At 37.5% G+C, this 27,873-nt stretch overlaps 1 protein-coding gene across 2 annotated transcripts in view; it reads right to left on the bottom strand.

Annotated features, from left to right (window-relative positions):
* Positions 1 to 704: 704 nt before the first annotated feature.
* Positions 705 to 27,873, bottom strand: part of NEBL (nebulette) — a 261,626-nt gene continuing 234,457 nt past the window's right edge. For both annotated transcript variants that reach the window (XM_065627754.1, XM_065627753.1), the window contains 2 exons: positions 10,875 to 10,990; positions 705 to 5,393 (listed from right to left, as the gene is read on the bottom strand). In XM_065627754.1, coding sequence (XP_065483826.1) covers positions 5,217 to 5,393; positions 10,875 to 10,990 — 293 coding nt within the window. In that variant the 3' untranslated portion in view covers positions 705 to 5,216. The remainder of the gene's footprint in view (positions 5,394 to 10,874; positions 10,991 to 27,873) is intronic.

Here is a 27,873-nt window from a genome sequence, read left to right as displayed (position 1 = left end):
TACAATGTTGTAAAAATAAATTTGTCTAAGTGAATAAAGATAACCCAAGAACCACATTTGTATATAAAATTGTCTTAAAGAGGCCAGTAATCCAATTTGTTTTCATTAGTGCTGCATGGAGAGCACACCTAACCAAATGTCCACCTAAAGACCAGGAAACTGGTATTCAGTCAAATCAGGGGACCTCCTTCACTTACTACCTTTGCTTATTTAAACAAACCAAGGCACTCTGTTCTATTCAAGGGTTACAAATACAGACTTAAAAAGCAAATTAACCCTCCGAGGAGAGGGCACTTCTGAAATAAAATTATGTTTTATGAAACTGTTTTCTGAAATCAAGCTTCAAGAATAATAGTGCAAAATATTCTACTTAAATTTGAAAACTCAAAGCTTTCTTAATTAAAACAATATACATCTTCAATAGCTTATATTAATGGGTACAGTAGCTTTGGAGAGTACTGTTTATGAATATAATACATACATAGTGCTGGTTTAATATTTTATTTTAATTACTTTTAATGTTATGCAAAATAAATTGTTATGTTACATCCACTGTGACATCAACTAAAATGTGAACTAGTTTGCATAGGTTAATACTTTGGGCAGCACGATGTTGCTCTAGTCCACCAAGGCTTAAATATTCACAGTGTAGAGGAAGAAAAAGGAATTAAAGCATTTCTACTAAAATATATTTTAATAGCTGGTGTTAACTTTCTGCATAACAAAAGCCAAATCAAGATGATACATCATATGATCCAAGAGTAAGTATATCTGTCCTTTGAAACACAATTGTTGCCTTCATTACTGTATACTCCCAAATACAGTACAGTTTTGCAAAATAACTAAAACTTTACACACTTTAAAGCAAACATAAGCCAAACTGCACAGCGGTTCATTTTTGCTTTTTATATCACACTGCAAAAACCAACAGCTGAGTTTCCGCATCATGCTAATCAATGTCAATACAGTCATTGCTGTCTTCCAAAGGTCTAGCCATTTCTAATAGTAATATTAAATACACAATTGAAATGCTACAGTATAGCTTATTTCCCCTCTAAATTAATCATAATTAAACAAATGTCAACAACAACTGGATTACAACTTAAGTACAATATGCAAATTCTATTTATCAGACACAAGAAGCATATGAAATTCCTTTGAATATACTGTTGTAGTGCAGGCAGTTTAGGAAATATAGCTTTCAGGTTTTCTTTCAAAAGGAGAGATGGGGTTCCTAAGGCATAAAGCTGGAGAAAATCACTAAAGCATTGCAAAATGGTTTAATCTTCTACAGCTCACCCGTACTTTGCATTTGCCAGCACATCAGTTTGGAGGTCTTCTTTCAACAGCATCTTTTGTCTGTTTCAGTATATTATTTAAACATTTACTAACTAAAGCATATTCTGTAATTTAAATGGAGTATTAATCAACATAATTAAAATCTAACATTTTATACCCTGTACCATTTTCTGCCAAAGAGTTCTGTATTTGTCATTTCTTTTTCATTGTACAAGATGACATGCAGTCACTGTACAATAAAAACTAGAATTATTACCTTTCCCAAGTATTGGAGACCTTCCATAACCCCGAGGAACACTCAGTAGGGACACATTTGTCAAAAATATAATCCATGGGAGGTGATTCTCTGTCAAATCCCAATCTGCTGAAGTGGTTTATGGTATGTCAAATGTAATCAAGAAAACCCTGTTTCATCAAGATTAAATGCTAATGCTCCATAATGAAAAATTACAACTGCAGTATCTGTAAGTAGCTTTGTTTAGAAAATGAAGATTAGCCAGGCAAGAAACAGTAATGAAAAGCAAGGCACCCATTTGTTCTTATATATATGTATGAATGTGCTCTATGTTGTTTTCTACGTTTATACTTGTGTCAACAAGAATTACAGCACATTGCGTCTTCTTTATTTCTAAAATGCTTAAAATGGGAATGTATGAACTTCCAACCTGAACTTTGGAACATCTTGGGAAATTTGGCTCCTTGGAAGTTTTTTCCTTTCCCCAGAAAAATGCTGACTACAGGAAGAAAGTACAGTGAGAGGAACATGCTGTGTTAAAAAGGAATATACACTTTAAAGGTGACAAGACAGCATATAACATCTGTTCACTTCTACATCCCACTGCATGTAACAGGCTCCAACACATGCCTTGTAAAGCCCGTGCTGACCCAATTTAGTTGCTGATTCAACTTTTCTTACCTTATAAATTTTAGATCTTAAAAAACTTTTACAATTGCTCTCTGATAATTTTGGGCCTTTGATAGCATTGCTTAGAACAAAGCTGAAAGTGACGTTAAAGTTTGTTTTATACCAAAAAGCAGAAACCATTCCATATGACCAGAAATTACTAAGCATATAACACTACAACATAATAACCTGACTACATGAATGAGTAACTTAAAAGGGATCTTAGTAATTCTGCTGACATACCATTCTCAAGAGAAAAACAATTCAAATACTGTTTTGTTTTCTTGACCTTTATTATTTTGCAAACTGCTTTAACTGCTTTGCTAGGCTAATGAATATTCAAAATCCTGAAAGGAAATTTTATTTCCATTGTTTAGCATAACATAGTCCTCTAATGCCATCAAATGCTCATTTTCTCATTTACTTTTCACTATGCATATGGTTTTCAACACTGCAAGCCATCTCCTCACTGACAAAGAATGCTAGTGTATTTATAGGTGGAGACTTTCTTTTTCATGAGTCAAATAAAAATTGCAACTTGATGCAATATATCTATTCTCAAATTTCTTTTTAGTCATATCTGGTTAACCAACTGACAACTTGTTTTTATTGTTCTCAACATTACCTAGATAATAGAGCAACACAGCAGCAAGCGATAGCCAGTTCTGCCTCAGGCATCATCAGAAAAATTTGCCAGCCCTCCTAAAATAGGATTCCCTTCCTCGCTGTTGATGGTTAGTGATGAAAACTGACACAGAAGCAGACTGCTTGTTTCAGAGCTTCTAGCTCAGCTTACCACATCAGCCTTTTTCAAAAGCCATTTGACTTGCAAAGCTTGCTAATTTAGTGTGAAGTCACCAGTAACACATAAGGGTCTGTTGCAGCAGCAGGTCCATATGCAAAACTTTCAAGCATTTTAAACTACAGCAGTGTCACTTATACAGATTGCATATTTACAGTATTCCATCCCTGGTTTAAAACCACATTTTTTGAAGGTAGATGCTTCTGGTCAGCTTTAGCTTTGAAATTAAGCAGCTGACAAGAAAGCACAGTCAATTCCACAGTCATGGACATTTTAAAATTTTTTTTTTAATGCAGTCATTTCACTCTGTTTGGCATCTGGAATCAGTCCCGTGTTAGCAACACTTATAAAAAAATTGCATAAGCTTTCCAATTCCTAATTGTATGCAAAAATAGAATTAGCAGGCATTCGCATTGACAACTTTCAGTTGACATGACAAATTCATACTGCCTTCCTTCTTTATTCTTTAAATAGATATTGCAGGCTGCCTTACTTTGTGAAATGAGAAATACAAAATTTTCTCTAAACTCTATATTTAATTCTACTTTAAAAATTTCAGCACATGCTCAACATTCTGAGAGCTACTCCAGGATGGCTGCACACCAGAAATGATAGTATCGGCAAAAATATTTTCTTCCTTACACATGTATGCATCCACATGAGTAAGTTCCCATGTGAATCTTTAACTCTTTTGTCCTTCCTCCCAGATTCTATCCCTGGGAGGGAATGGAGCACCCTCCCAGCACCCAGTCCAAGTAAAGCAGCTGCTGAGACAGTCCCCCTTACAGGTCAGTTATGTCACCAGTTATTTTATCTCCTCCTCAGCCTCACAGGTTGAGACCTGGCTCTCTCAGTTCTGACCATAAGTTAATGGATGCAAATAGCGTCTGTGAAGGTTTGTCAGCAAAATATCTTTAGTGTTTTCTACGGACGGCTAAACTGAAACATGATGGCATAGAGTATGTTCGACTTCTGTTTGGTTAGTTTTCTCTTCGGTGTCAGTTATGAGAAAGATTAAATCAGTAAAAGAAAACATATTTCTTCATCTTTAATCATTTGGCAAGCATACAACCCACTGTTGGATCACCAGCATTTTTGGAGGAAACTGAAGCAATAGGCCATTGAGCTGAAATTGCACTACAATAACCAGAGCTGCTCTTCGCTCCTCAATGGAGGTGCAAATATTTCTGCAGCAGGGGCAGGTACATTAATTAGCTCATCAGCAAAGCAGCCATTAAGCGAGTTACCTGTGATGAGGAGGGATATGACTGCAGGCTTTGTGTGACTGCACAGCACTGAGGCCTCAGGCTATTTATTTACAGCAGTACAGGTGAAGGCAAAGGAATTGACATGAAGTATTGGTTGTTCGTTGCTCTAATGGAAGTTTCTATTTAAATGCTAAGTATTATTAGAAGGAAAAAGAAGAGTTGGCAGGTTTTATACTCTACATAGTCTTTGCAAGGAATTTTTTGTTGAAAAGATACTGAAGAACCATGAATCCAGCTATGGATCCAACTGATGGACTGGGATGCAAGCAAAGCTGATAGAAGGGGTCAGTGTTGGGAATAAGAGAAAATGGGCAATCCAGGAATAAATGTGGATGTGCAAGAATCAGGAAATTTTTGCTGTCAAAACAGACTTGCTTACTGTAAGGCTGCTGGGCGGTAGGGTTTTTTATTTGTTTTTACTAGCATATTATTTGCCATTATTTCAAAAGATTCAATTATCTACTCAGCATTTTTATTTTTATTAGGATGCTAACTGCTGCAACATGAAACACTTCCCTAATAATTTGAAGATGTGTTCAAACTCAGTGGGTTAAACTCCTGTGACTTCAGAGTGCCATAAGAAGTGAATCAATTTTATGGTGGTTATAAAGAGAAATGATGTCTCTGAGGTACAGGGAAAAGGTATTTCCCCTTTACAGTGAATTGACTGAAATCTTTATAAGATGAGCACAAGGCTTCCATATATGTTTTTCATTTTGAGAGAGCACTATTATAAGCAATGCTGTTTTCAAAGCTCTGAGCTTCTTGTTGATTATTTATCTTTACTTTAAAGGACTTTAAATTAGATTCTGAGCGAGAATGCAGACTGTTACAGCAGTGATAAAGTAATGAACATGTACTCTTAAAAGATTCTTCTGACTTTTTCTAAAAGGTTAAGATTTTGAGTAAATCATAATAAAGCTCAAAGGACTAGAGACAAAAATCAGTTAACAAACTCAATATAATTTGCTGGAAGCATTCCTGTTTTCCCAGTTCTCTGAACAGTACCATACATCCAGCCATCATCAATTGGTTGCACATTGATGATATAATCACCATCCCTGAAGGAAACTTCATCTTCATCTTGAGCACTGTAGTCATACATAGCTCTGTATGTTCTCTGTTGAAAGAAAGAAAACAAAGCTGTAAAGTCTCAAGACAAAACGGAGATAGATTCCTTCTCTTCCTTCCACAAAGAAAATTAAAGAGCAAGACAAAGAACACAGGGAGCAAGGCAGAGAGCGAAATCACAAGTTACCTGTTGAAAACAAATAGTACAGCCTCCATCCTGTCAAATTTAAAATGAATGCAGCCCCTTTTTCTGAATACCAAAATCATTATTTTTGTGAACCTACATTGTCCAAAGTCCTCATACAAACAGATTTCAAGCCATTCACTGCCTCTTGAAATATTCCAACTGTTGTTTCTTATATTCACTAGTAACAGCTCATTACATCCAGTCATGGCTAGCTGTGCTTCTGCTCCCTATCTGCATGATTCCCAAATCACTTCTCCAGTGTCTTCACTACAGATAAGAAACAGTCTTCATCCACGTCATTAACTTTGCCATCTCACTAAATGTTCTTCATTTCATTAGGATTTTACCTCAAATTAAGATTTAGGAATATATTATTATCTAATAAAAAAAAAGCAAACAATATTTCAAAAGGTCTGCAAAAATAAGTTTTATGAATACTCATTTTTTGCATATTCAGATAAAACATTGATTTAAAGAGAACACGAACTCCTATCACTAACTAAGCCAAATTTATCTACACCTCTGTCCTCTATAAGCCAAGATTTCTGTTTTCTTTCTAAATAGAGTATTTATTTCCACTCATAACCAATAAAATGCTATCATTTCCTGGAATCCAAAGTGGATTTTCAAACTCAGAAGGAACAAAAGCTTCCCTTCGTATCTTACCAGCAGAACAAAACTAGCTCATTTTAAAATTCCCAGGAGTACTTTCTTTTCTTTACCCTCTCGACAGAAGTCAAGAGCAGTTCAAGCATCATTGATAATATTCAATTTCCCTACCAGCAATTTTTTTATATGCCACCATATCTAGCTGAATTTTTCTGGTACAATGATTTAAAGAGAAAAGAGGTAAAAACAGTCAATATTTGAGTTAATGCCTAGTACTATTGACTGAATCTTTTAAGAGACAGCAAACTTTGTTCTGCTTCTCAGCTGAAGAAAACAACTCTGGATTAGTTTTAGTCCAGCTCAAATGTGCTTTTTTGAGTCTTTTTAAACAAAATTATTTTCAGAAAGATGGAGATTACTCCACATACAGTGAGTAGGCCATTTGTCACATGTTGGAAATGCAGGATCATCTAACCCAAACAATATATGGCAACTCAGTATTACTGTTCCCATGCTAAAAATATACTTTTCATCTTGATTCTGACTTTATCATTGGTATGGCAGATTAAACACTACAGAAAAATCAACTCCTGTTTAAAAACTGGAGACCACTACCTCTCCTGACAAGCCTACTCTGAACTTTGAGTCTTGCTCCATAAAATTGTTCTCTCTCGTGTCTTGTAATGTTGCTGCCCTACAGGCTTTGACCAAGAGTGATTTTTCCACCAGAGGTATATGGTTTCTTGCTGGTTCTTTAATGTTGTCCAAGGAGTAATAGAAGGTGATTTTAAAAAGCATCATGGTTTATGCACTAAATCAAATAAACTAGTTGTGAAGGTTCTATCATCACCAAAATTCCTTAAAGATTCAGAAACCAGAAAAGAAGCTGTTGGGAGACACAAAGGAATGGTCTCTGCCTTGGAGAATCTGTTTGCAACTATTTCAACTAATCTTTCCACTGAGCCTTGAAACTAACTCCCCAAAAAAACAGTGAAAAATATGCTATTACAACAAGCTCAGCAGCAGTTAGTCCTTCAAACAATCTATTTCAAAAAATGGCCCATTTAAGAAAAATGGTAGTAAGTCCACATCTGGCATGAAGGAGAAAATGAATTTTCCTCTGAGCCGTGCTTATATATCTCCCTTAAATGGGCAAAGACTGGAGGAAAAGATTAAATGTTTTTTTAAACTAACATATAATTGGAAAAATACAAAGAAGCTTTTGCTCACCCAGAGGATGCTCACTCACCCTTAGAACATCTTGGTATAGGACATACTACAGCTGTCTCCTTTAAGGCAGCTTGACTACATCACTGTGGTGGCACAGTTGTGAAGACAAGCTGGTAATTTCAAACTTTAAAAAAATTTATTAGGGCCCTAAATGCTGCTAAGAAACCTAAATTTATGGCCTTAACACTTAATTAGGTGCTAAATGGCTGTCAGGAGAAATCTCCATAATAATCCTGTTAGCATTTAATGCCTAATTATCACTTCAGAGTGTAGTCTGGGTTATATAATTGAGAATTACAATGCTTAAAGGACTCAAAGCAGGGATTTTTAAAATGCATTTTAGTGAACTATTCCTCTGTCAGTAGTGAGTTTAGCAGGTACTGAAAGCACAAGAAGGTATAAGAAAAGGTTGGGATTTTGTAGGACAGTCAAATACCCACTTATCTCACACCTCCTCAAAGGTCTAACTTGTAGCTGCTGCTTAGACAGAATCGTGAGTCTTGTGCATATGAAGTACTGAAGCCCAGCTCTCATACTCCCAGCTCCTCGGCCAGATGCAAGCCGACAGATGTCTATTTCCACTTCATCCACCAGTTTATATTTATTCTATGGATTGCTCCTTGCAAGGAACAGTACCTGCTGCAGCCTCCTTCACACAGAACACCTATCAAGGAAAGCCAACTTGCAACCTAGGTTTTGTTTTCCTATCACTTTTAGTTATCTAAAAGCATGAGAAAACCCTCTGTTATTTTCCAAAGAGACAATCAGCCTTCAGGAGCCTGTTATAAAACATTCTGCACTCTGAGCAACAATTTAATTCAGCCCATTATGCAGAACTGCTCATAGAAAGTGAGCAAAAGTTAAGAATCAAAAAAATAATGCAACTTATCTGGAAAAAAAAAAAAAAACACCTACCTAAAGCCCATGTTAGGATCATGCCTGATACAAAACATAGCTCAAAATTAAATAAACCAAAATTTCTATTTCCCAATATAGAAAATTGGTGGATGTGATTATAAAATGAACTTAGGACTTTTGGTGACCCTGATTTGATAATAATGCAACAAACCAGTTTTACTACAGCAGTGAACTCTCCAATCATCCCCACCCTGATATAACCCATGGGTTCTTAACTCTTACGCCAGGGATGTCATGGCCAAACTCAGGCACTGCTGGGTGACTTTATCACCTTTGCTGTTTTTAGCTAAGTCTCAAAAACTGCTTGTGCTTTGAGATCAGTATTCAGGCCGGGATTTCTTTCCTTCAGTCCCCTCCTACTTTCTTCTTTCTTCCCTCTGCCTGGCTTAGCCAGAAAATGCTGCATCTCTGGCAGTGCTGCTCCAAGCCCAGAACCGAAAAGGCAGCTGAAAGCAATGAACCTAACATTGTGTAATTTTGTCAGGTCTCCTACAGTATGTCCACAGCACATTTTAAAAGCACTCCAAGGCTGCCATCAATTTTCAGTCTGTGCAATCACTCTACCTAAACACATCCCCAAGCAGGGGTTTCCCCCAGCACACACTTTGTATCATCTCAAAAGCTGTGTGTAACATGCCCAGCACACCATGATAAGCTGCACAGGCTGAAGAAAAGATAGTCTTTTGATGGGAAGGTGGAAAGACAAAAGAGCAAGCCAGGTTTCTATCTGTATCAGAGATGCCTCTTTTGGAGCAAAATCACCACCTTGGGGGCTGATAAGATCATGCTCTGTCTTCCTCACTGGACTGGCAAGTTAGTGGTCAGTATAAGGCCAGCAGTCCTTGAGTTTCTCCCTCTAGAAATGTTTGGGGTTTATTATCTTCAAGGAAACCCACCCATTTTTAACAGCAACAATATCTGTTCAAGCTATGATTTTTGCTGTTTCCTTTCTTCCCATGACAAACAGCTATTATCACTTTAAAGAATGTCAAATGACGACAGTTTCACAAAAGGGATAAGAATCCTGTTAAAAGGAGACGCAGTCAATCCGCTGGTTTTTAAGTGCTTTCATTTCATTCCCCTCCTTTTCCTATTACCTGTGCATTCGCAGTTCTGGAAAGAGAGGCAAATGATGCTTCTCAAGATGATTGAAATTATATTGTTTCAACAGGCAGCCCACCAGGTAAGTCAGTGCTAGACAGAGATATTAGGGAAACAGTAGACATCTAGCTGCCCAGGTAGCTGCAAAGACTGCTAAGTGCATTTTTAGATTTGTGGGTGTCTCCACTCTCTATATGCTGAATTTGAGGGCTCTTGTTTTTCTCCCCAGTGACTAGCAAATCTGCAGGCAAAGCCCAGGCTTCAAGGTCTCTTACTTTTTGGACTCTGGCCCTTTTGGAAAGTAGCCATCTCACCAAGTGTATCCAAAGAATTTCCCAGGTTATTGGCTCACCCAAAGATGCAGGTATCTGCATCCCAGACTTCCCAGCAAGTTAGTCCCCTCAGCCCCCAAGCAGCTGAGAAACAGGCAAGCCTCAAAGCACCCAAACCTCCCAGAACATCATGATCTTTACAATACAAAATGCCATGGAGTTTTGATCTTAAAGAAAAATACAAGTTTCATCTAATATTGAAAACAGTTTTTTTCAGCTCAGCAAGCTCTAAGTTTGGTTCATAATTATCTACTTCATCTCTAAAAAAGTGACAGAGGTAGTAAATATAAATCCATTCAAAATAGTTTAAAATCGAAAACTACAAGTAGATATTCTTAAGGTAAAAGGTGACAGGATCTCAACTATGAAATCTCTAGGCAGTGATATGATTAAAAAAATACGATAACCATTAAAACTGAACTTTATATATAAAGAATTCAAAAAGAAAAAAGAAGTTCAATTTCCTAAGAACCCCAGCTGAATACCCGTTCAGCTCTCCTTCCATGACCAATTGCTTCTAAACGAAGTATTCACTCCAGCTTTACATTCCCATCCACCACAATTAAGAACTTAATGACTGTGGCAGTTGCCCAGCAGTATAACTTGATTTGGATCAGGCACGAGTAGGTGCATGACTGTTCTGCTGAATTAGAAGGGCACACCAACCTGGAGTCTAATCTGGCTTTCTGTAAGTGGAGATGAGTAATATGGATAGGCACAAAGTCTGCTGGTACAAAATCAGCAAGTCAAAACATTTTAAACAAATTTAAACCAACAGAGTGATCTTAAGAGATCAATGGTTTTCATCCAGCACTAGGAGCCTGAACTCGTCACAGGGCATAACATCAAACATGAAATACCGTCCAAGTGTTCACTCTGTTTTAAGGAGGTAGAAGATCCAGTTATTTCTCTGCCTTCTGCAGATCAGAAATGATTTTTTTTTTTAATGCATTTTTTAATGCAGTTCTTGCCACTGCCCTCAGTCACCTAATCTTTTTTATACATGAGGACTATCACTCACATTTAGGACTAGGACAGTCAAATAGTCCAACTACACAAATCAAGGGGAACAACTCCTTCATACTGAAGAGATTTCACAATAACTGATCGTGTTTCTTACCAAATAAAATCGTTCTTAAAACCCAGTACTCACCAGACCTGCTGAATGAGGCTGTGAATGCATGGACCTCATGGATGACATACTGGTCTGGTGCATGTATCCATATCCTTGGGACTGGCTTTGCTGATATGCCCCAGGGAGAACAGGAGCTGTGTGTTAAAGAAATACAGACATATTAATTAAGTTTTTAAAAAAATCCTTATCTAGCATTTTGTAGAAACTATTTGCATTGTAATAACAATTCCTCAGTTTGAAACAGTTCAGAATTATTTCCATATACAGCATAAAGGTTTTCATAGGTTGAATTACACATAAATGTAACCAAAACTATAGCAATATATCCACAAACACTATCAAGGTTAGTTGGAAGGAAAAGCTTAACATACCTTAAGAAGCTGGACCATAAAAAGGCATACAAAAGCTTGAGACACCACTGACTCAATTATGATACTGTCATAGATGACGCACTAAATATCATGTGCCACGAACTGCCAATTTTCAAATAAAGACTGAGGAAAAAAGCTATACACTAACACAGTTTTGAAATGTTTCAGTAGAAATTCTCTGCAATCAATTCTTAACTCATTGCAAACTAACTCTTATTTATTGGTCTATGAACAAAGAAGGACTGTGATTCACAGGAAGAGACACGAATGTAAAAAACATGAGCCCACAGTTGAGTTCCTTAGTTTATTCTGATTCCATCAACATTCTTAGCCAAACAAAGACCAACAGTTATTGAAATCTTTCAAAGTCCATCTCTTTCAGTATCTTCCTGTTACCATACAATTGTTCCCTCTCTTTCACATATATTTTATTTGCATTATTTTAACAATTACATTATTTGAACAATTCCATAGGCTGATCATTAATATGTTGACATTTATTATACCAAGAGCTGTTGAGAGAGTTAATACAATCAACAAGAACTCCTCTATTGCTCACTAGGAAAGCATTGGTAAACCTTCTGTAGCTGTTCAAACAGCCTATTTTGGCAACAGACTGAGTCAGAATGTGTTAAAAACATGTTTGATCAAAAATCTGTGAGAAATAAGCACACCATAGGTGACTATCCACTAGTTTCCCAGCAAACTCAAGAAGCATTTTTAAAGCAAAATTAAGAGACTGAAGTGCTTTTCAAAATCTAACGATTAAAAGTTTAGTCACTGCATGTCTGTGCATGTTTTGTAAGACTCGTGCGCTCTGAGAATAAAGATTTCTGGCTTGTATGGAGGTTATTAGTCCATCTCCCACTGTTATTTACTAGAATTTCACTAGTTCAACTGGAAATTCATTTAGCTACACTAAAAAGAAAATGCTTTTCTGTTGATACTTCTTCAAGTGGTCCATTTATCCAGTATTCTAACTCCTCTGAGAAAAGCTGTCTTTTCTCACAGGAGATGGAGCCCGTGCAGTCCATGAGTCAAAAATCTTCCAACATGGAGTCAATCAGCAGCCCGATACTTTCTGAGATACATCTCATTGGCTTGCTAGGAAGAACTACTTCTGGAACAGCCACCACAGACAGATTCAAAAAGGAGAAAAGCTAATGTAGGAGCTAATGAGGCTCACAATGTATGGAAGGATCCAGGACTTACAAAATGAAAAGATACAGGAGAAGCAGGAAACAGCCATGAAAAAAAAAAATTAAGTAGTATTTATATTTGCAGTAATAATACTCTGTCCTCTGTTTAAGTGATCAGGGCAATAAATGCATGTGAAAAAGGGTTACTGAGAAAATGTTTAGTGAACCATTTCGGAAAGAAAAGACAACCTTGTGCTTTCAGCTAGGTGGTTTACCTATCCTGCTTCCCCAAATAACAATATCATTGATTACAACAAAGTTTTTTCTTAAAACATCCATTTAGTTTTAGTTAGCATATTTAAACGCACTACGTATGTAATTACAATTTGGGATGTTATTTTTTTGCTTTAATATACTTCTAAAGATAAGTAACGCTGCATATTTAACTAGGGTTTTTCTCATTTAGAAAATGTTGCAAAGTATTGTAATGAATCGATTGCTTTCTTAAGTGACTGAAATTAAAGTGATACACAGTCAGATGCAACACTGGAACATGATGAATAATGGATGTTTTAGAAGTGCCAAGTTCATTCTAATGACATATGAGTACAAAGACATTTTTAAAGCAGTTTAATCATCAGAGAATTGCTGCTCGTTAACATGTTCACAAGATTATCATGCATTAAGTGAATAGTCTTAAGTAGTTCATCAAATAATTTATGTTTCAGTGTTGTTACAAGCTATTTGTACATGACCAGATGTAGCCCTTCATGAGAAAATAGAGAAAAACATAATTTAATCAAAGGTTCTGCCATCAAGCCAGAAGGAATATATTTTGCCTAATCCACCACCAGTATATACGTAGGTCAGTCCATAGAAGCAAATGGAGTCTCATCTCCTCATAGCAGCAGTAAATTGGCCATGAGGGTTGAAAAGTGAGACCAGCTTGAACTTCTTATTTTAATAGTAGTATCTTAAGGCAACACTGGCCACTGATGGGTCAGCACCTGCTTGCTCTGCAGCGACCAAGGGCTGGCCAGCTTTTCCCTGGTCCCTGGCAGGGGCAGACACCCCAAGAGGCATTTTCTTCTTCCTAAGAGAAGTGAAGACGCTGGTGGAAACATTTTACTGTTGATTTCTTCTCCCCAAACCAGATCCTTCTCAATTTCTACCAATCATCCCTTGCCAGTTTAAGGCAGCAAGCCTACTAATGGTCAGCTTCGTTATAGCCTTCAAATCAATAGGCTTATTTTGGGGAGTATGACAGATACCTCCTGCCTCCATAACTGTCAGCAGCAGGTCTGAGATGTGCTTTCCGCTTCTGCAATCGGCTTCTTGCAAGCTGAGAGAATTCTGTCAAACTTTCTCAAATAACCTGTTTGCTAATTTACCTGCAACGATGGAAACTGTAAGCCCAGGGAAATAAAACCCAATCAGGAGAAATTTGGGAAGCATTAGAAGCTGAAGTACGATGAAAATATTCTATAGAAACACAAAGGAGGAGGTTCTAGGATTCCACAGGTTTGCTATTTATCTTTCAGTCATTTATTTAGGTAGCATATGTATCAGCATAAATATCAACACACATCAGTCTTAAAGACACTTGATTGAATAATTCCACCCATTTTTTTCCATTAAAAGAATACTGTAATAGGCCTGCAAAAACCGATCAATAGTTTTAATCTATTTTTTAATGAAAAATATTTAAGAAATCTCCAGGTGCTTGTCTATTTGGAAGATAATTTGGGAATAATGTAAATAAGCAGATTATTGAAGAGAGAGCAGATCTAAGATGTGTGTCTGGTGACATACAGATAATTCAAGGTGAGATTAAATGATGCAGAAGGAGAGTCTGACTTTTCTTCATCATCATCACCCACAGTTAAGTGCAATCTTTCGGCTCAGACCAAAGTGTAAAGTTCTACAACATCACTGACTGCAGCAGCAGCAAAAGCAATCGTTTTAGTTAACCTCAGGGAACAATAAAACACACTGGTGGAACATGAAATTCATTTAGCTGAAGCCAGATTTATTGGTGAGGGAGCTGAGGGCTGACCATTGCTCCCAGAAGTACAGGTGGATGTTTTTTCTTTTTGCATTAAGACTTTATCAGATGCATCTGATGTATCAAAACTTTCTTTTCTTTTTCTTGTCCCACTTACCAAGCAAACCAGATATTCATTTTAAATTATTTACTTGAAGGAATTTATCATATTTCTGTTATGATACCTTTATAGGGTTCCCCAGAGAAAAGAGAGAAATGAATGAACATGATAAAAGACAAACAGAGAGGAAGCCTCCAAGAAAAAGATGAAGTTGAAGAATGATAGGGGGTATCAACTTGCTGTAGCAGACAACGGGGTCTGCAGAGTGCGTATCGATCAGGATATGCATTGAGAAGGACTCGCCAAAAAAAAAGGTCAGACTGTGGAAACAGAAAAGGACTAACGAAGAGAGCTTTCTATAACTGCAAGGTAAAAAACGTAGTTTATGCTGAAAAGAAAAATCATTTACAGGGCAGTTTCCAAGGTATAACATTTTATTGAAACCATACTTAAATTCTCTTTCTTTTCTACAGCAGAACCTTGATAACCCTTGGTAAAGCAATGTATCCCCACTGCTAACTACTGTATTTTTGTCATTTATGCAATACATGTCATTTACTGGACGAGATATAAAATAATAATCACTTGATTTACTCCTACAGACATCACACAGCTTTAAGCATTTATTTAACTTCACGTGTCCATGTTATCTAAACTCCTGTTTTCACTACCAGGCTACTAAGACTTCAGAGAACTCACTAATAATATTGTGACATTTTTTGAAAACAGCAGCATCAGAGAATAGGAAATAAAGATAATTACTTGTTACATGTGTAATTCTAGTGTCTTTAAGAGGATGATCAAGCTGTAGATATTAAGAGGAGCACAAAAGTTGCAATAGAGCCAAAATACAACACAATCATATGTCTTCATCTTACTGACAGTATGACTAGCTACCCTCAAAATAGGTGAAGCTGCTGGTGGAGACCATGTTGCTCCACATATATTGAAGTCCTTCCCCTGTTTTGCCTTGCTGCAGCTTTATTTTCCAGACCAGACCTCATGGTCTTCCCTCAGAAAGCCTCTCCCACAGCTTTCAGTTCCTTCTTTCTTTTACCTCTCCCTTAGAAATTATTGAGCTACGTCCCATGCAGCAGAAAACATTGACAAAGTAGCGACACAATCACATGTGCGCAAGTGTAGGTCTAGAGTACACTTCTGGGGTACTCAGGTACACCCCATACATTGTTCATGTGGAAGGGTCTTTGCCCAAACTGCACAAGCCCCTTGACCACTTCGCAGTCCAATTTACAAGAATACACAGCCAAGGAGATACAGCTCTACGGTAAACTGTTACTGCTGCATTGAAGCTGATGGAAAATAACCACTGGTACCTTTTTAAAGCTTTCTCCAGAAAGCGTCACAGAGGCAACTTTCGTTACAAACTTTGGCTCAGTACTACATTTTTTTTGTTTTCTATCACTTTCTTCAGATGTTGGCTCCCCATCATTAAAATATTTAAAGTGTTTGGGGTTAAAATTTGTACTACCACTCACATCCTTGAACAAAGTGGTACATTATCACCACTTACCAAGACTGGCACATTTGAATACTACGAACAGGTTTCACCTCTTTCCTGAATCTAACCAAATTCAGTGTTTCTAATAACAAAATTACTTCTGCAGTAATGCACCTGACATCACACAGGGTCTGAGTCAGCTACGCTTATGTGCTGAAGTAGTAGTTCCCCTCCAGTAGCTGTCCCATTAAAATTTGCAGCAAGACTTTTTATGAAAAGTAACTAATCAACTTGAGTAAGGACAGGAAAAACAAATGTCAAACAGATCTGGAGAAAAAAAAAAAAAGTAAACTATATGAATCATGGAATAATAGAATCATTTAGGTTGGAAAGAACCTGGAAGACCATAGACTCCAACCATTAACACTGTCAACTCCACCACTAAACTATGTTCCAAAGCACCATGCTACATGTCTTTTAAATAATGCCAAGGATGGTGACTCAGATACTTCCCTGGCCAGCCCATTCCAATGCTTGACAAAAGAACGTTTATGTATGTATTTGAAGTTACATTTTCAATATATTTACATATAAAATATGTAAAAGTACTAGATGTAAGTAACAAAGATACTGTTTCAAAAAGCTTGAATTCAAAGGAATAAAGTGAAAACCGAGAGACAACATAGTACAAGAGAACATACAATAAAAAGACAAAGGCCATGATAGAACAATTAAGGCTGGAAGAGACCTCTAGAGGTAATATAGTTTGTCTCCCTTTTAAAATCAGAGCCAAATCTGCAGTTAGGTTAGGTTGCTTAGGGTCTTGTCCAGTCAATTTTGAGTTCAGGATGGAGATTTCGGTATACCTCTTTGGGCAACCACACATTCTGTAATTCCTCCTGTTTATTTCCCATGCTGTGATTATTCCTGTATAAGCTCTGGAGATGAGCTCAGCACAGCACTGTGTTAACTATACAAGTATCCTGAGAAACAGTTCTAAGGAAAGATTTGAAGAAGGCTAATGCATTTATTCCACAGAAGTTTACCTCCTGCCCAAGCATGAACAGCAAGATAAATGAAACACAACTGTGGTCAACCAAGAATTTAATGAGAGTTTTAAAGAAGGCTCATATCACAGTCTAATCAGAAACAAGAATCTTGATGCTTTGGCAGCAAGTAAGGCAGGATAGGTATGATAAGAACAGGCTGTGAAAGGCATGAATAGAGAACAGTAGCTTGACTGCTATGACAGATGAGCTTTCAGCAGGCTTTTAAAGATGATGTGCTAAACATTATTCTCTGCGAAACTTATAAAGTGTTGGAAGAACTTAGCAGGAGTCATGAGGTGGTATGTCTCAAAGAGGCTATAGGCAGTCCATCCCCTATTCCCATTGCACATTTGAGGCTGATGCTCCATGAGCTGGCTGAGGCAACCTAACACTCCTGCCACCCTTTCTCTTCCTCTCAGCTGAGTTGTCTTTCTGCTGGCTTGGTGAGCTAAGTCAGCTCACCAAGGGATCAGGCCAGGAACACATGCAGTCCAAGGAAAGAGGCAGGATCAGGTACTCAAGGCCATGGGCAGCAGAAGGAAGCAAACAGCTAGACCAGCTCAGCTGTCCCAAGGTATGTCCCCTCAAGCTCCTCACCTCTGTGCAAGCTCAGAGTTTAAACCACAAAAGAGCTGAGGCTCTGACAAATGCTTCCACCCAGATGTCCCAGCATCCAGCCCTAAACGATGCATCCCACGTAATGCAGAATGCTCCTGTGTGCTTGCATGTGGCATGCACTGCTCAACTACCCACATCCTACGTCCCACAGTATTTGAAAGAAGTCATAGTGGAAGTTTAGAGAAGATCAAGCCTAATACAGGCAGAAAGACTTGTTTACTTGACGGTAAAAACATATATTAGAGAACTTCAAGACTTTAATGAATGCGCAACAACCACCCAGAGACAGAGATGGTGAAGAGGCTAAAATGCAGTACAGAACTCTGCAGCATCTCTATTGTACAGAGCAAGGGGATAGTCGCTAAAGGATATGATACAAAAGCAGTCATAGGAGTATAGAGAACAATCCGAAGACTACAGATACATTAGATACAGATAACATTAAGAAAACTTCGGTAATGATTTCCCAGTGCAGAACTGACTGCCATGAATACTCCTGTCCCAAATTGGGATGAAAAGAAAAAAAAATCTCAAAGGTTCATGCAAAAAGAAATTTTAAAAATCAGGTAAAGAAACTATTTTATGTCAATCATTTCAAAAATCTAGGTTTAATTTTGATATTTTCCATTTTTTTAATAATTTCTGTGACTCTTCAAAATAAAACATATTTCAACATAAAGTTGGATTCTTTGTTTCAAAAATGTCAAGGTCTAATCTCAACAATCTCAAAACTGAATAAAATGGATTTTTGTGGTATTGCGACATTAACCACAGGTGATGCACTCCTATAAAGAAGTTTGGTATTAAACTGTCTTCTGATGAACAATATCAAAATATTCCCAGCCAGCTCTAAAATTAAATTGCTTGGCATTAACTTTTCAAATAAGCTAGAAAATGGAAACGTGTACTCTAAACTGATTATAATTCTTATCTATTATAGAGTTTTATTATTTTCTAGTCATAAACAGTGGCACACAACAGTCAAATTTACTGGGAATAGGTCAGACAACATAAGCATATAAAAAGTACTAACCTGAAGACCGCAGATGGTGAGACCTGATACAGAACAGTGCTGTTTTTAGAACAGTAGAGAACAACACGGTAAGGCATCTTGGCATTTTTTCTTGTAACAGTAACTTTCCCTTCATTTCTTTTCTTTTTTTTTTTTTTTTTCTTTTTTTCTCTCTTTCTTGCCCTTTAATTGTCAGCTAGGCTGCTTTCATGGATATCTGAGCTACCAGGCTTGTTGCTCTCAGTGGTGCTGTCAGAAGCAGCAGTTTGCCTGCATACTATCCATTACAGGAGTCAGTATTAGTTAGTAAATTGGAATGTCAAACCCAGATATAATTAGGTTGTTGAAATAACAACCTGAAAGTATGGCCTAATTCACATAGGGTGCTAATAAATTTCTGCCATGCTCACTGACCTCATTAGAATTGATGCTCTGAACTACTTGGAGTCAGTGGCAAATTCAGAACATTACAAGCTTAGGAAGTTTCCATAACCTACATTATAAAGACACAAGAAATAAGCCAGATTTGAAAAAAATTAGGTGGAGGGCGGAATCAATAAAACTATTTCTTTTGTATTTTGTATGAAATAATTATTCATGATGTAAAAAATCAAAATGTCATCACCCACAAGATTACTTATAACAGATAAAATCTTTTAAACTAAACTTCCTTAGTGTCATGATAAGACTAGTAGACTCTTTTAAGCACCATCATTTTATAACGCTATTTTATCAGCTAGCAATAATTAAGCCTAAATATATGTACCCACCACTGAAGATTATTGTGGGAAATGGAGAATTGTACCAATATAACTCTTAACAGTAGTTTCATTATAAAAAATTAAAATTTTATTTTGAATGGAATTAAAACAGAAGATCACACATAGCTGTTCAGCCTATGTCAAAGAAAACAAAGAAATTTTGAAAGGAATGACAAAAAGAACATCTAATGTCTTCATGCGACATGAAATCCTGTATTTTATTCATAATTTGTTTTCCCCTTAGAAGGGCACTATCTCATATTTCAGTTACTCCGGAGAGCAAACATACAAAAACTTCACCTGTTAAAAAATTCCTGATTTGTATGAAAAGCCGATACTAATTACTGGTTACACTGGTCTTTGTTGTATAAGTCCATCATATATCCAACAGGAGATGGAGTTCGAATTTGGGAAGTACTAGCTAGTCCAGTGGAAGAACGGTTGGCAAACTGCCTCTCTGGTACATCATAGTCTATGTGTCCGGTCATTCAGGCCTTCTCCTTAATTCTTCATACTTTGAGAAACAGTGGATTGGTCAATTCCATGATATTCTTTTTCAGGGCAACCTGTTTACTGAGGTCCATTCCGGCCCCTCTGAAGGGTCTAAATCTCCTTACTGCAAAAAAACACCAGTCTCTCATGGACATTTCTGCCTTAAATAAAAGTAGTATGGCTTTCATTGCCCTTCAGAGGAACTGCACAAAAGGGCTGTATTCAGGGAAAGCCCAGACTAGCGCTGTCTCCAGAAGTGATGTCTGCAAGCTGGTATTAAACATTAAGAGTCTAGCAAAAAATTGAAGAAAACAAGGATGTCCTATTTTCTACTGTCAATGTCAAAAGAAAGAGAGCAATCAACTGAACATCCATTCTCTTCACCAAAAGAGGATAACACAGGAAGATTTTTGCCAAGATGTGCTTGTAGATGTTCCTTAGAGCATCATTTCTATGGAGGAACAGGGACTGGAGGATACTGAGTCACAGCTCAAAAGCCTTTGCAATCATTAACAATTTATTGTAGTTGTTAAACATCACAGAGTTGTGAAGTATTAAATATTAATACACGTAATACTGTGCTCTGCCAAGAGGAGAAGAAGCTGGTTCCCAAACAACCCACAGAGTTCCTGCCTATGACTGTGTCTGCCTGGAGCAGTGAGGTGGTGAGTAGCAACTTCACAGCCTGCAAAGAGCACAAGCCAGTGCTGTCCTGGCAGTGCAGACCATTTTGATAAACAGAAAACACCATCAGCTTCCCAAGACTGCCTTTGAAAAGGTCATTTAGGACTGTAAGACCATAAGCACTTGGAAGAATAGATTTGATAAATGTAATTCCATAGCAGCCCCTTGAAACATAAACTTTTTCACACAAAAGCTAAAGGTATTTGTTATAAAATAGGGTGGTAAATGATTTCCCAGGAAATTCAGTAAGTAAAATGTTTCAAAAGGTTACCAGCCTTTAAAAATATAGGAAGAGGCTGTTTGTGGTAGTCGCTCATACTGACAGGTTTTTGTGCTTTTTGCTAAAAAACAAAGATAAAATGGAAGTGAACGCGACAAAAAATTACAATTTAGAATGAATGACAACAATTACTGTCTTCATCCAACTTCCATGAACAGTTGTTTCTGGGATTTTAAAAACTGTATGAGTTCCATATCTGACATTTAGAATTTTACGGGCAGTTACAATAATCTATTTCACTTATAATTTGGTTCACTTAAAATACAAACCATTTATCCCCCTTCCAGATCCTACTGATCAGTTCTTACTACAGCACTGTAAAAATAAAACTACCTCAAATGTTTGGCTTCTAACCCTAAAACTGGAGTCCTATTTGTCCCCAGCTTTGAATCCTAAAATGTCACTTTAGGGTTATAATGATGAACATAGAATATTCTAAACTAGTTAAATGTACTGCAACTGACAAAAAAATAAGTTTTGAATATCTAACTACAAAATGTTTTCTAGATGTTTAATTCACTCATTTTCCTCACAAAAGCAGAGTTAATACATTCAATACTCTACTGCAACTTAAAGACACAAGAATTACTAACTGGGACCAGAGGAGAACAGATTTTATACTTGGAGCACGGTTTATACAGATGCTATGGGAGTGGGCAGGAGCTTGGCTGGTTGGTTTTGCTTTGGCAGAACCATTGACCTACCTGGATTGTAAAAATTATAGTTTTTTACTACAGTTTCTAAAACGCAAGGTCTTCAACTCATCTCTACAGCCTCTAATGCATGTATTTCCACATATATGTCTTACATTATATTATGTCTTAGGAACTGTTCTAGCAGTTCAAATATAAAAGAAGTGGCTCCACCCATTTTGTATTGATTACAGCAGAAACTGCTATGAGTGTTATTTTGGAATTAGTCTTCAGTGGTAACCATACAGTCCAAAGAGTTTAGTCTATGTACCTATTAGTAACTCGTGTATCATAATACTTACACATATCCCCATTTCCCCTACTGGTACTGTAAATGGGACAAACCAAATCACAGGGCAACGTGCTCTGGAGTTCTGAATATGAACCGCATTCAGGATTTGGTGTCACTGACAAACAAACCTTACTGCCAGCTGACTTTTTTGGCTGACATTCCACCTAAGCTGCAGCACGCCTCGGCTGAGAAAACAGAGCACAAGACGCCTTTCCTTTCCTCACCCACTGCACCACATTCTTTTATTTATGACAGCACAAAATGTCTGAAAGGCAGCCGGAGGTATCCCCAGTCCCAGTGGGGCCACAGTGTACCACAGGAAGCTGCAAATCCTTCTCAAATTGTGAACAGGCAGGTTTATGCTCTAGGCTTCCTCACAGACAGAAAGAGTTAGTAAAATGAAGGTTGTGTTAACATGTTAACATTACCCACATGCCTTCAATTACAATTTGAACCCACTTACTGAACATCAACTGTTGCCCATTTACATTAAATGCAAGTTCTTCTCACGGAAGCTGTGCTTTGATTTCTGTGCAGCTGTTTATTTGCTTAGTGGGTATAACTAATCTGAGCAATGGTGGAAGGATAGCATCAAGCAGGACCAAGTACGTGACTGCACGTTATATTCCTAATGATATTTATTGTCTGCTGGATATAAAATCCTCTGAAGTGTATCAAAAGTTGCTCTAGGGGACCACATTGAACAACTGAAAAAACTGTTCGCCAAGGGAGCCATTAATACTTCCAACTGTTCAGTCACTTGGAAATTTCCCTTCCACCTTCTGCTCACTAACTGTTTAAAGCAAAAGGGAACAGCAAACTCAGACAGCTGGCAAGGAAAACAGAAGGATCCCCTGAACTGCTGTCATGCTACAGAAATTGAAAATGGGGTCTCTTCTGGATTCTCCTCCACCTGGATGTGTGGGAATTGCCTTTTGATGCTGCCAGATGTCAAGGGTGTGGGAGAGAAGCATGAGAATCAAAGACAGGCAGAGGGAATCTAAGCAAAAATATTTCGGAAGTGTGAAATGTAAAGCTCTCCCTGGAACATTAACTCAGTGAATACACACTAAATGGAAATGTGCTTTCATATGAATCACAATTTATATCTTAAGGTATTACAAGCAATGTGAGATATTTAGTTTTATCCCCAGAGCCCTAAATCAAACCTTAATCAAAAGTTAACTTAGCCCTCACTTAGAGTGCTATATGAAGTTTCAAGTTTTACATTAAAAAATAAGATTTACAGATACTTCATACCTCTTTGTAGTGGAAGAGAATGAAATCTAATTTTCTGGACTAATTTCTGTCATGTTGTATGTTAACAAATTACTCAGCAGACAATACTAAAAGTCTGATAGTCCAGACTAGGACAGAGATTTTATAATGCTTAAGCTAGTGCATAAATGTGGTCCCATTTCCATTCTGGATTCCTAGACTTATATGGCTTAAAAGGCTAAAATGTTTTTTTCAGAGGACGCCAAGTTATATTAAGCAATCAGAAATCTTTTCACGGAAACTTATCTAGATGTTAGCACATGTATAAGGAAGACACCCACCCTGTTTCTAACCGAAATCTTAACTCTCACAACTAACCTTGCTTCTAGTTTTCCTTCTTACCTCAAATCTAGATGTGAAAAAGTATCACCTTTCTAACACCAGGAAATCTCCCACTGTTTACAAAAATCCCTCTATCTGTAATGTCATTATTTTTAATCAGAAAAATTACGCCCTTTTCAACATCAGTAATCTGAAAAAGAGGAGGCAGAAACTGAAAAAGTCATATACACCTCCTTCAAATGAAAGGTGCAGTTTTCAGAAGGGACAGAGGTCCATCTTGCTGCCTGAACAGTGTGGTTGCAGCAACACTTTATAAAGTTAACTCTATCATTTCAGCAAAAAACCTATCTGGAAATGAAAGACCAGGAGTCACCAGTTTTGAAGGAATGTAAGTTCTCCAACTTTCATGCTAAATAATTTGTGGCATCAGATAGATACCAAACATATGCATGCACTTGTGCCTGCCTTACATTTGCAGAGAGGTATTTAGCCAAGTTCAAAAATATTACAAGATGTTTATGGATGATGTATTTATTATTTGACTGCAGTCATTTATAGTACATCATACACTTCAGAACTAAAATCATCTGATTACCAAGATGGAAAAGCACCGTGACACTGTTGAGTGGAAGAAGACTTTTTTCCATGCCTTAGCTTTCAGGCTGGCAAACCTGCTGGGGGTTTGCATGTCAAAGAAGAAAAACCAAAGCACCATATAGTCCGAAATAAAAAATAGTGAGCAACAGATGTAAGAGTTTGGTGGATAAGAGAAGTGTGGATGTGACACTCACCAAGAGGGAATACACAGAGCGTTGTTTTGATGTGTTCAGCCTTCTGTGGCAGTGCAGCCTGCTGATACACTTGAAAGGGGACAAGAATCCCAGAATAGCCCATGATTCTTCCTGTGAAATCTACAATTCCTCTCCCTCCAAATGCCATGTTTGATTACTGGACTCCAGGGAACGTTATGGAAACAGAGTTCAGCTACCTAGTATAAAAGAACCATTCTTCCTTGGCTGCCAGCAAAGAAAATATAACTGCTGCGTCATTCTGCTTGACGACCTTAAAATGACAGTGCTTAGCAACGGAATATGAATATGAATATGAAGAGGAGTGAAGGATTTCTGCCCTGTATTCCTACCAGCTGCACCTGGGGATGGAAAACAGATCTCCATACTAAAATATAAAGAGCAGCCAGGTATTATTCCCTCTTTTTTTCTTTGAGTTGTCTTTTACTAATGGTGATTTTTCCCATTCTCAAAATAAGAAGGTTTTTTATAACAAATTATGGGAAAGATAGAGCAAGGAAGAGAAACAAATCCTGATTTCTTTCCTCTTTTTCCATCTATTGGCACAAGAGAAGAGCATTACCACTATCCCAACAAAAGTACATTCCTTGCCCCACATACCAGAGAGCATCTCTGCAATTCCAGCATGCAAAATGAAGAGGTTTTTGTCAATATCACCTGACCTGTGTGTCTTCCAACCAGACCAACCAGGAGCAGAAGCAGCAGCACAGTTCCTTGTTCTGGGATTTTCTGTGGTACGTACGGGTGGGTGCCAAAGGCTCAGGCAAATCCTACAAACCAACCTTTTACATGCAGAGCCACAGATACTGGTGTGTGCTAGGGGGAGAGGAGGAGACATCCCTGAAATCAATGTTTAAAATGTCAGTGTCAGGCTGAGGAACAAAAGCCCTCTCCATGAGCTGGTACACAGTGTGAGATTGTTGTCAGTGATACACAATAACAAGCCTACATTTGCTCTTTGCAGGGCTGTGTTCACACTGCAGTTCAAACAACAGTACTTCTAATGGCCTACAAGACATTCCTGACTCAGTGAGGAAAAGGAGAAAGATAACCCCTGGAGTTTGGAGAAAGGGAGGGGAGCAGGCTCAGCTACTCTGGAGCCTTTCTTCTTCAGAAGACTCATATCACACAAGGAGGACACGCCACTAGGGAGAGAGATGAAAGGACTTACTCTTTCTCATTGAACTTAACTTCCACTCCAAGCTATATAAAGACTTCAAAACTTGAAGTATCCGTATCCCAGAGGAAGACACTTCGGTACTGTTTGTTCTGCAGTCTTCATAGACTTTGGAGTCAAATTGCCAGCATGCCCATTTGCCATATTCATTCCTCAAAGGTTGTTTGCACTAATCTTGCCTCAATCTGACCAATTGTTATGTATTACTAATGAAGCATCTGATACAAATTTTCAGTTTTCTCACAGCAACCTACAGGTTACTTTGAAGGTTGATACCAAAAATTAAGAGACTATCAAGATATAGGTGGAATTTCATGGTTTGTTGAAATTTATGTATTTGGATTGCAGCTCCCCAGCCAAAGGCAAACTGAGAGACCTGGTGTTAGTGGCAGACCCTTTTCATCAGAATAAAGAAAGGAACACCTTAAACCTCAGATCGAGGCCTCTCTATGTTAATGCTCGTTACTTGTCTGATGGCAGCAGGTGAACTGAATCTCAAGAATTTAGGCTGGAGGAGACCAGTGTAAACAGTGAACATGCAGCCAATCAATAACACACTGGCTCTAACCAAATACATGAAATTTCAGCACTCATTCTTAAAATGCAACAAAAGGCACTTGAAAATTCTGTCCTAATATCCACTAAAGTTTCCTATGTAATATGAGCTTTCAGGACTACAGCGAACCTGATTTCTCGCTCCTAAAGCCTGACTTCTATGCGGGTTTTAAGAAAATAAGATGATGACTTAGAAAATAACCAAAAAGTCTTTTTTTTCCCATCAAAGTAACAATGTATCTATGACTGAAAGAAACTGATACTCACCTCTGACTTTTCTCCACCCACAGACTATACAAAATTTAAAATAAAAATAAATGGACACTTTAATACACTGAAAAATACGGTAGGGAAAAATGTACATATATGCTGATGCACACCAATTAAATTGGAAATTAAGAGGAAATAGAAGACAAAAAGGGGAAGGTCAAAAGCAAAAGGGGAGAAAACTGAAGGTTTCAACTAAAAAGAAAAAAATGGTGCATCAAGGATAAAAGAAGTTAAATTAATGCGTTGCTGGATGTTCATTGAGATCATTTTAAAGTAGAAACCTTCAGACTGAAAGCAAAACTTGGTAATATTGAAAAAATCCTGTTGATTTAAATCAATGAAAAACACAAGAGAGCTAAACAGAAAGCCCCATAGAGATAAAGTGAAAAATAATTAAAGTAAAAACTGAGAGAAGGAAGAATATTGGAAAGTGAAACGAAAACATTCTGCAGTTGAAACAGGATTGAAGGAAAGCAGCATAAAAGGACTTTGGTAACTAAAACAAAAGGAGGAAACCTAAGGAAAATATTGTCACTGAAGTATAATGAAAACAAAATGTGCACGCAAATTGTTGCATAATAAGAGACAGAGATTGACAGAGAGAATGAATAAATAACAGTGAAATGAGAATAACAGTGATATTCTCAGTGCAGATGGGTCTTCTCATTCCAAACACACTAACAGGAATTCGTCATCTCAAAAAGAGTCAAAGACCGATGCAAAACACAAGTGACAAAAGCAGTGCCCCTAGTGGCAGAGCCATGGCTCATTTGCTGTCATCTGGTCTGCCATCGGGACGCTCTGTTCCAGCAGTGCACAGATGTGCAGTCACTTCCCTGCCACCATGGCAAAGCCTGGAACGTGTTCCAGTAGTAGCTGAGTGACCCCTGCAGACACAAGGTCAACTCCCTTAAGGACAAGTTTCTACGCTCTGAAAGATTGACATTGTTTGACATTTTAATCCTAAAACAGAATTTCCTCTGGCTGTAGTATTTTGTTTCTTTGCTTGCTACAAACTATGGGTCTGAAGAAAAATATTTATTAACCTTAAAGGCTAACTCGCAGCCTTCACTTTATCATGCCACTCTTTGTCTACACCTGCACACACATGCCTTTGAGCAACTGAGCTTTCTTTCTGTGATTGGCACTGGATCGTACACCACAAATTCATTTCCATATCTTACATCGTACCACATATCAACATTCTAGTATTAAAAAGCCCTTTCCCCATCTCAACCTCCGGAGATGGAACTACTGAGCAGAATATATAGAGAAAGTGTTCTAAAATGACAAGCCTTTAAAAAAAAAAAAAAAAACACCACACCAAAAACCTCAAATATTGTGAATTTGTGCTACTTGCAAGCATTTTCACTCAGGCCTTTGGGGGAATGAAACTGAACACAACAGTCTTGAGCCATGAAGGTGTGAGCTCAAGGCCATTTTCATTTACTGAAGTAAGTTACTAGCAAAAGATGGTAGATTAATTTTACATGGAGATCTTGAAATAGGAGAAGATATCTTTATAAAAACACACAGTTTGCACAACTTCTGAGAAACTGTAGAGACTGTGAATACAAGAAGTCCAATTAGTTGATACCTCTGTTCACTTCTGTCACCAGACACCAAAATCTCCATAATTATAAGTAAATGAGAGTTACATGTAAAAGCAATTCATTTTCTTCATGGAGTAGA

Source organism: Caloenas nicobarica, chromosome 2, assembly GCF_036013445.1.
Source record: "Caloenas nicobarica isolate bCalNic1 chromosome 2, bCalNic1.hap1, whole genome shotgun sequence".
NCBI classification, from domain to species: Eukaryota; Metazoa; Chordata; class Aves; order Columbiformes; family Columbidae; genus Caloenas; species Caloenas nicobarica.
The sequence above is the reverse complement of the archived record's forward strand: the minus strand, read 5'-3'. Positions and strand labels throughout refer to the sequence as shown.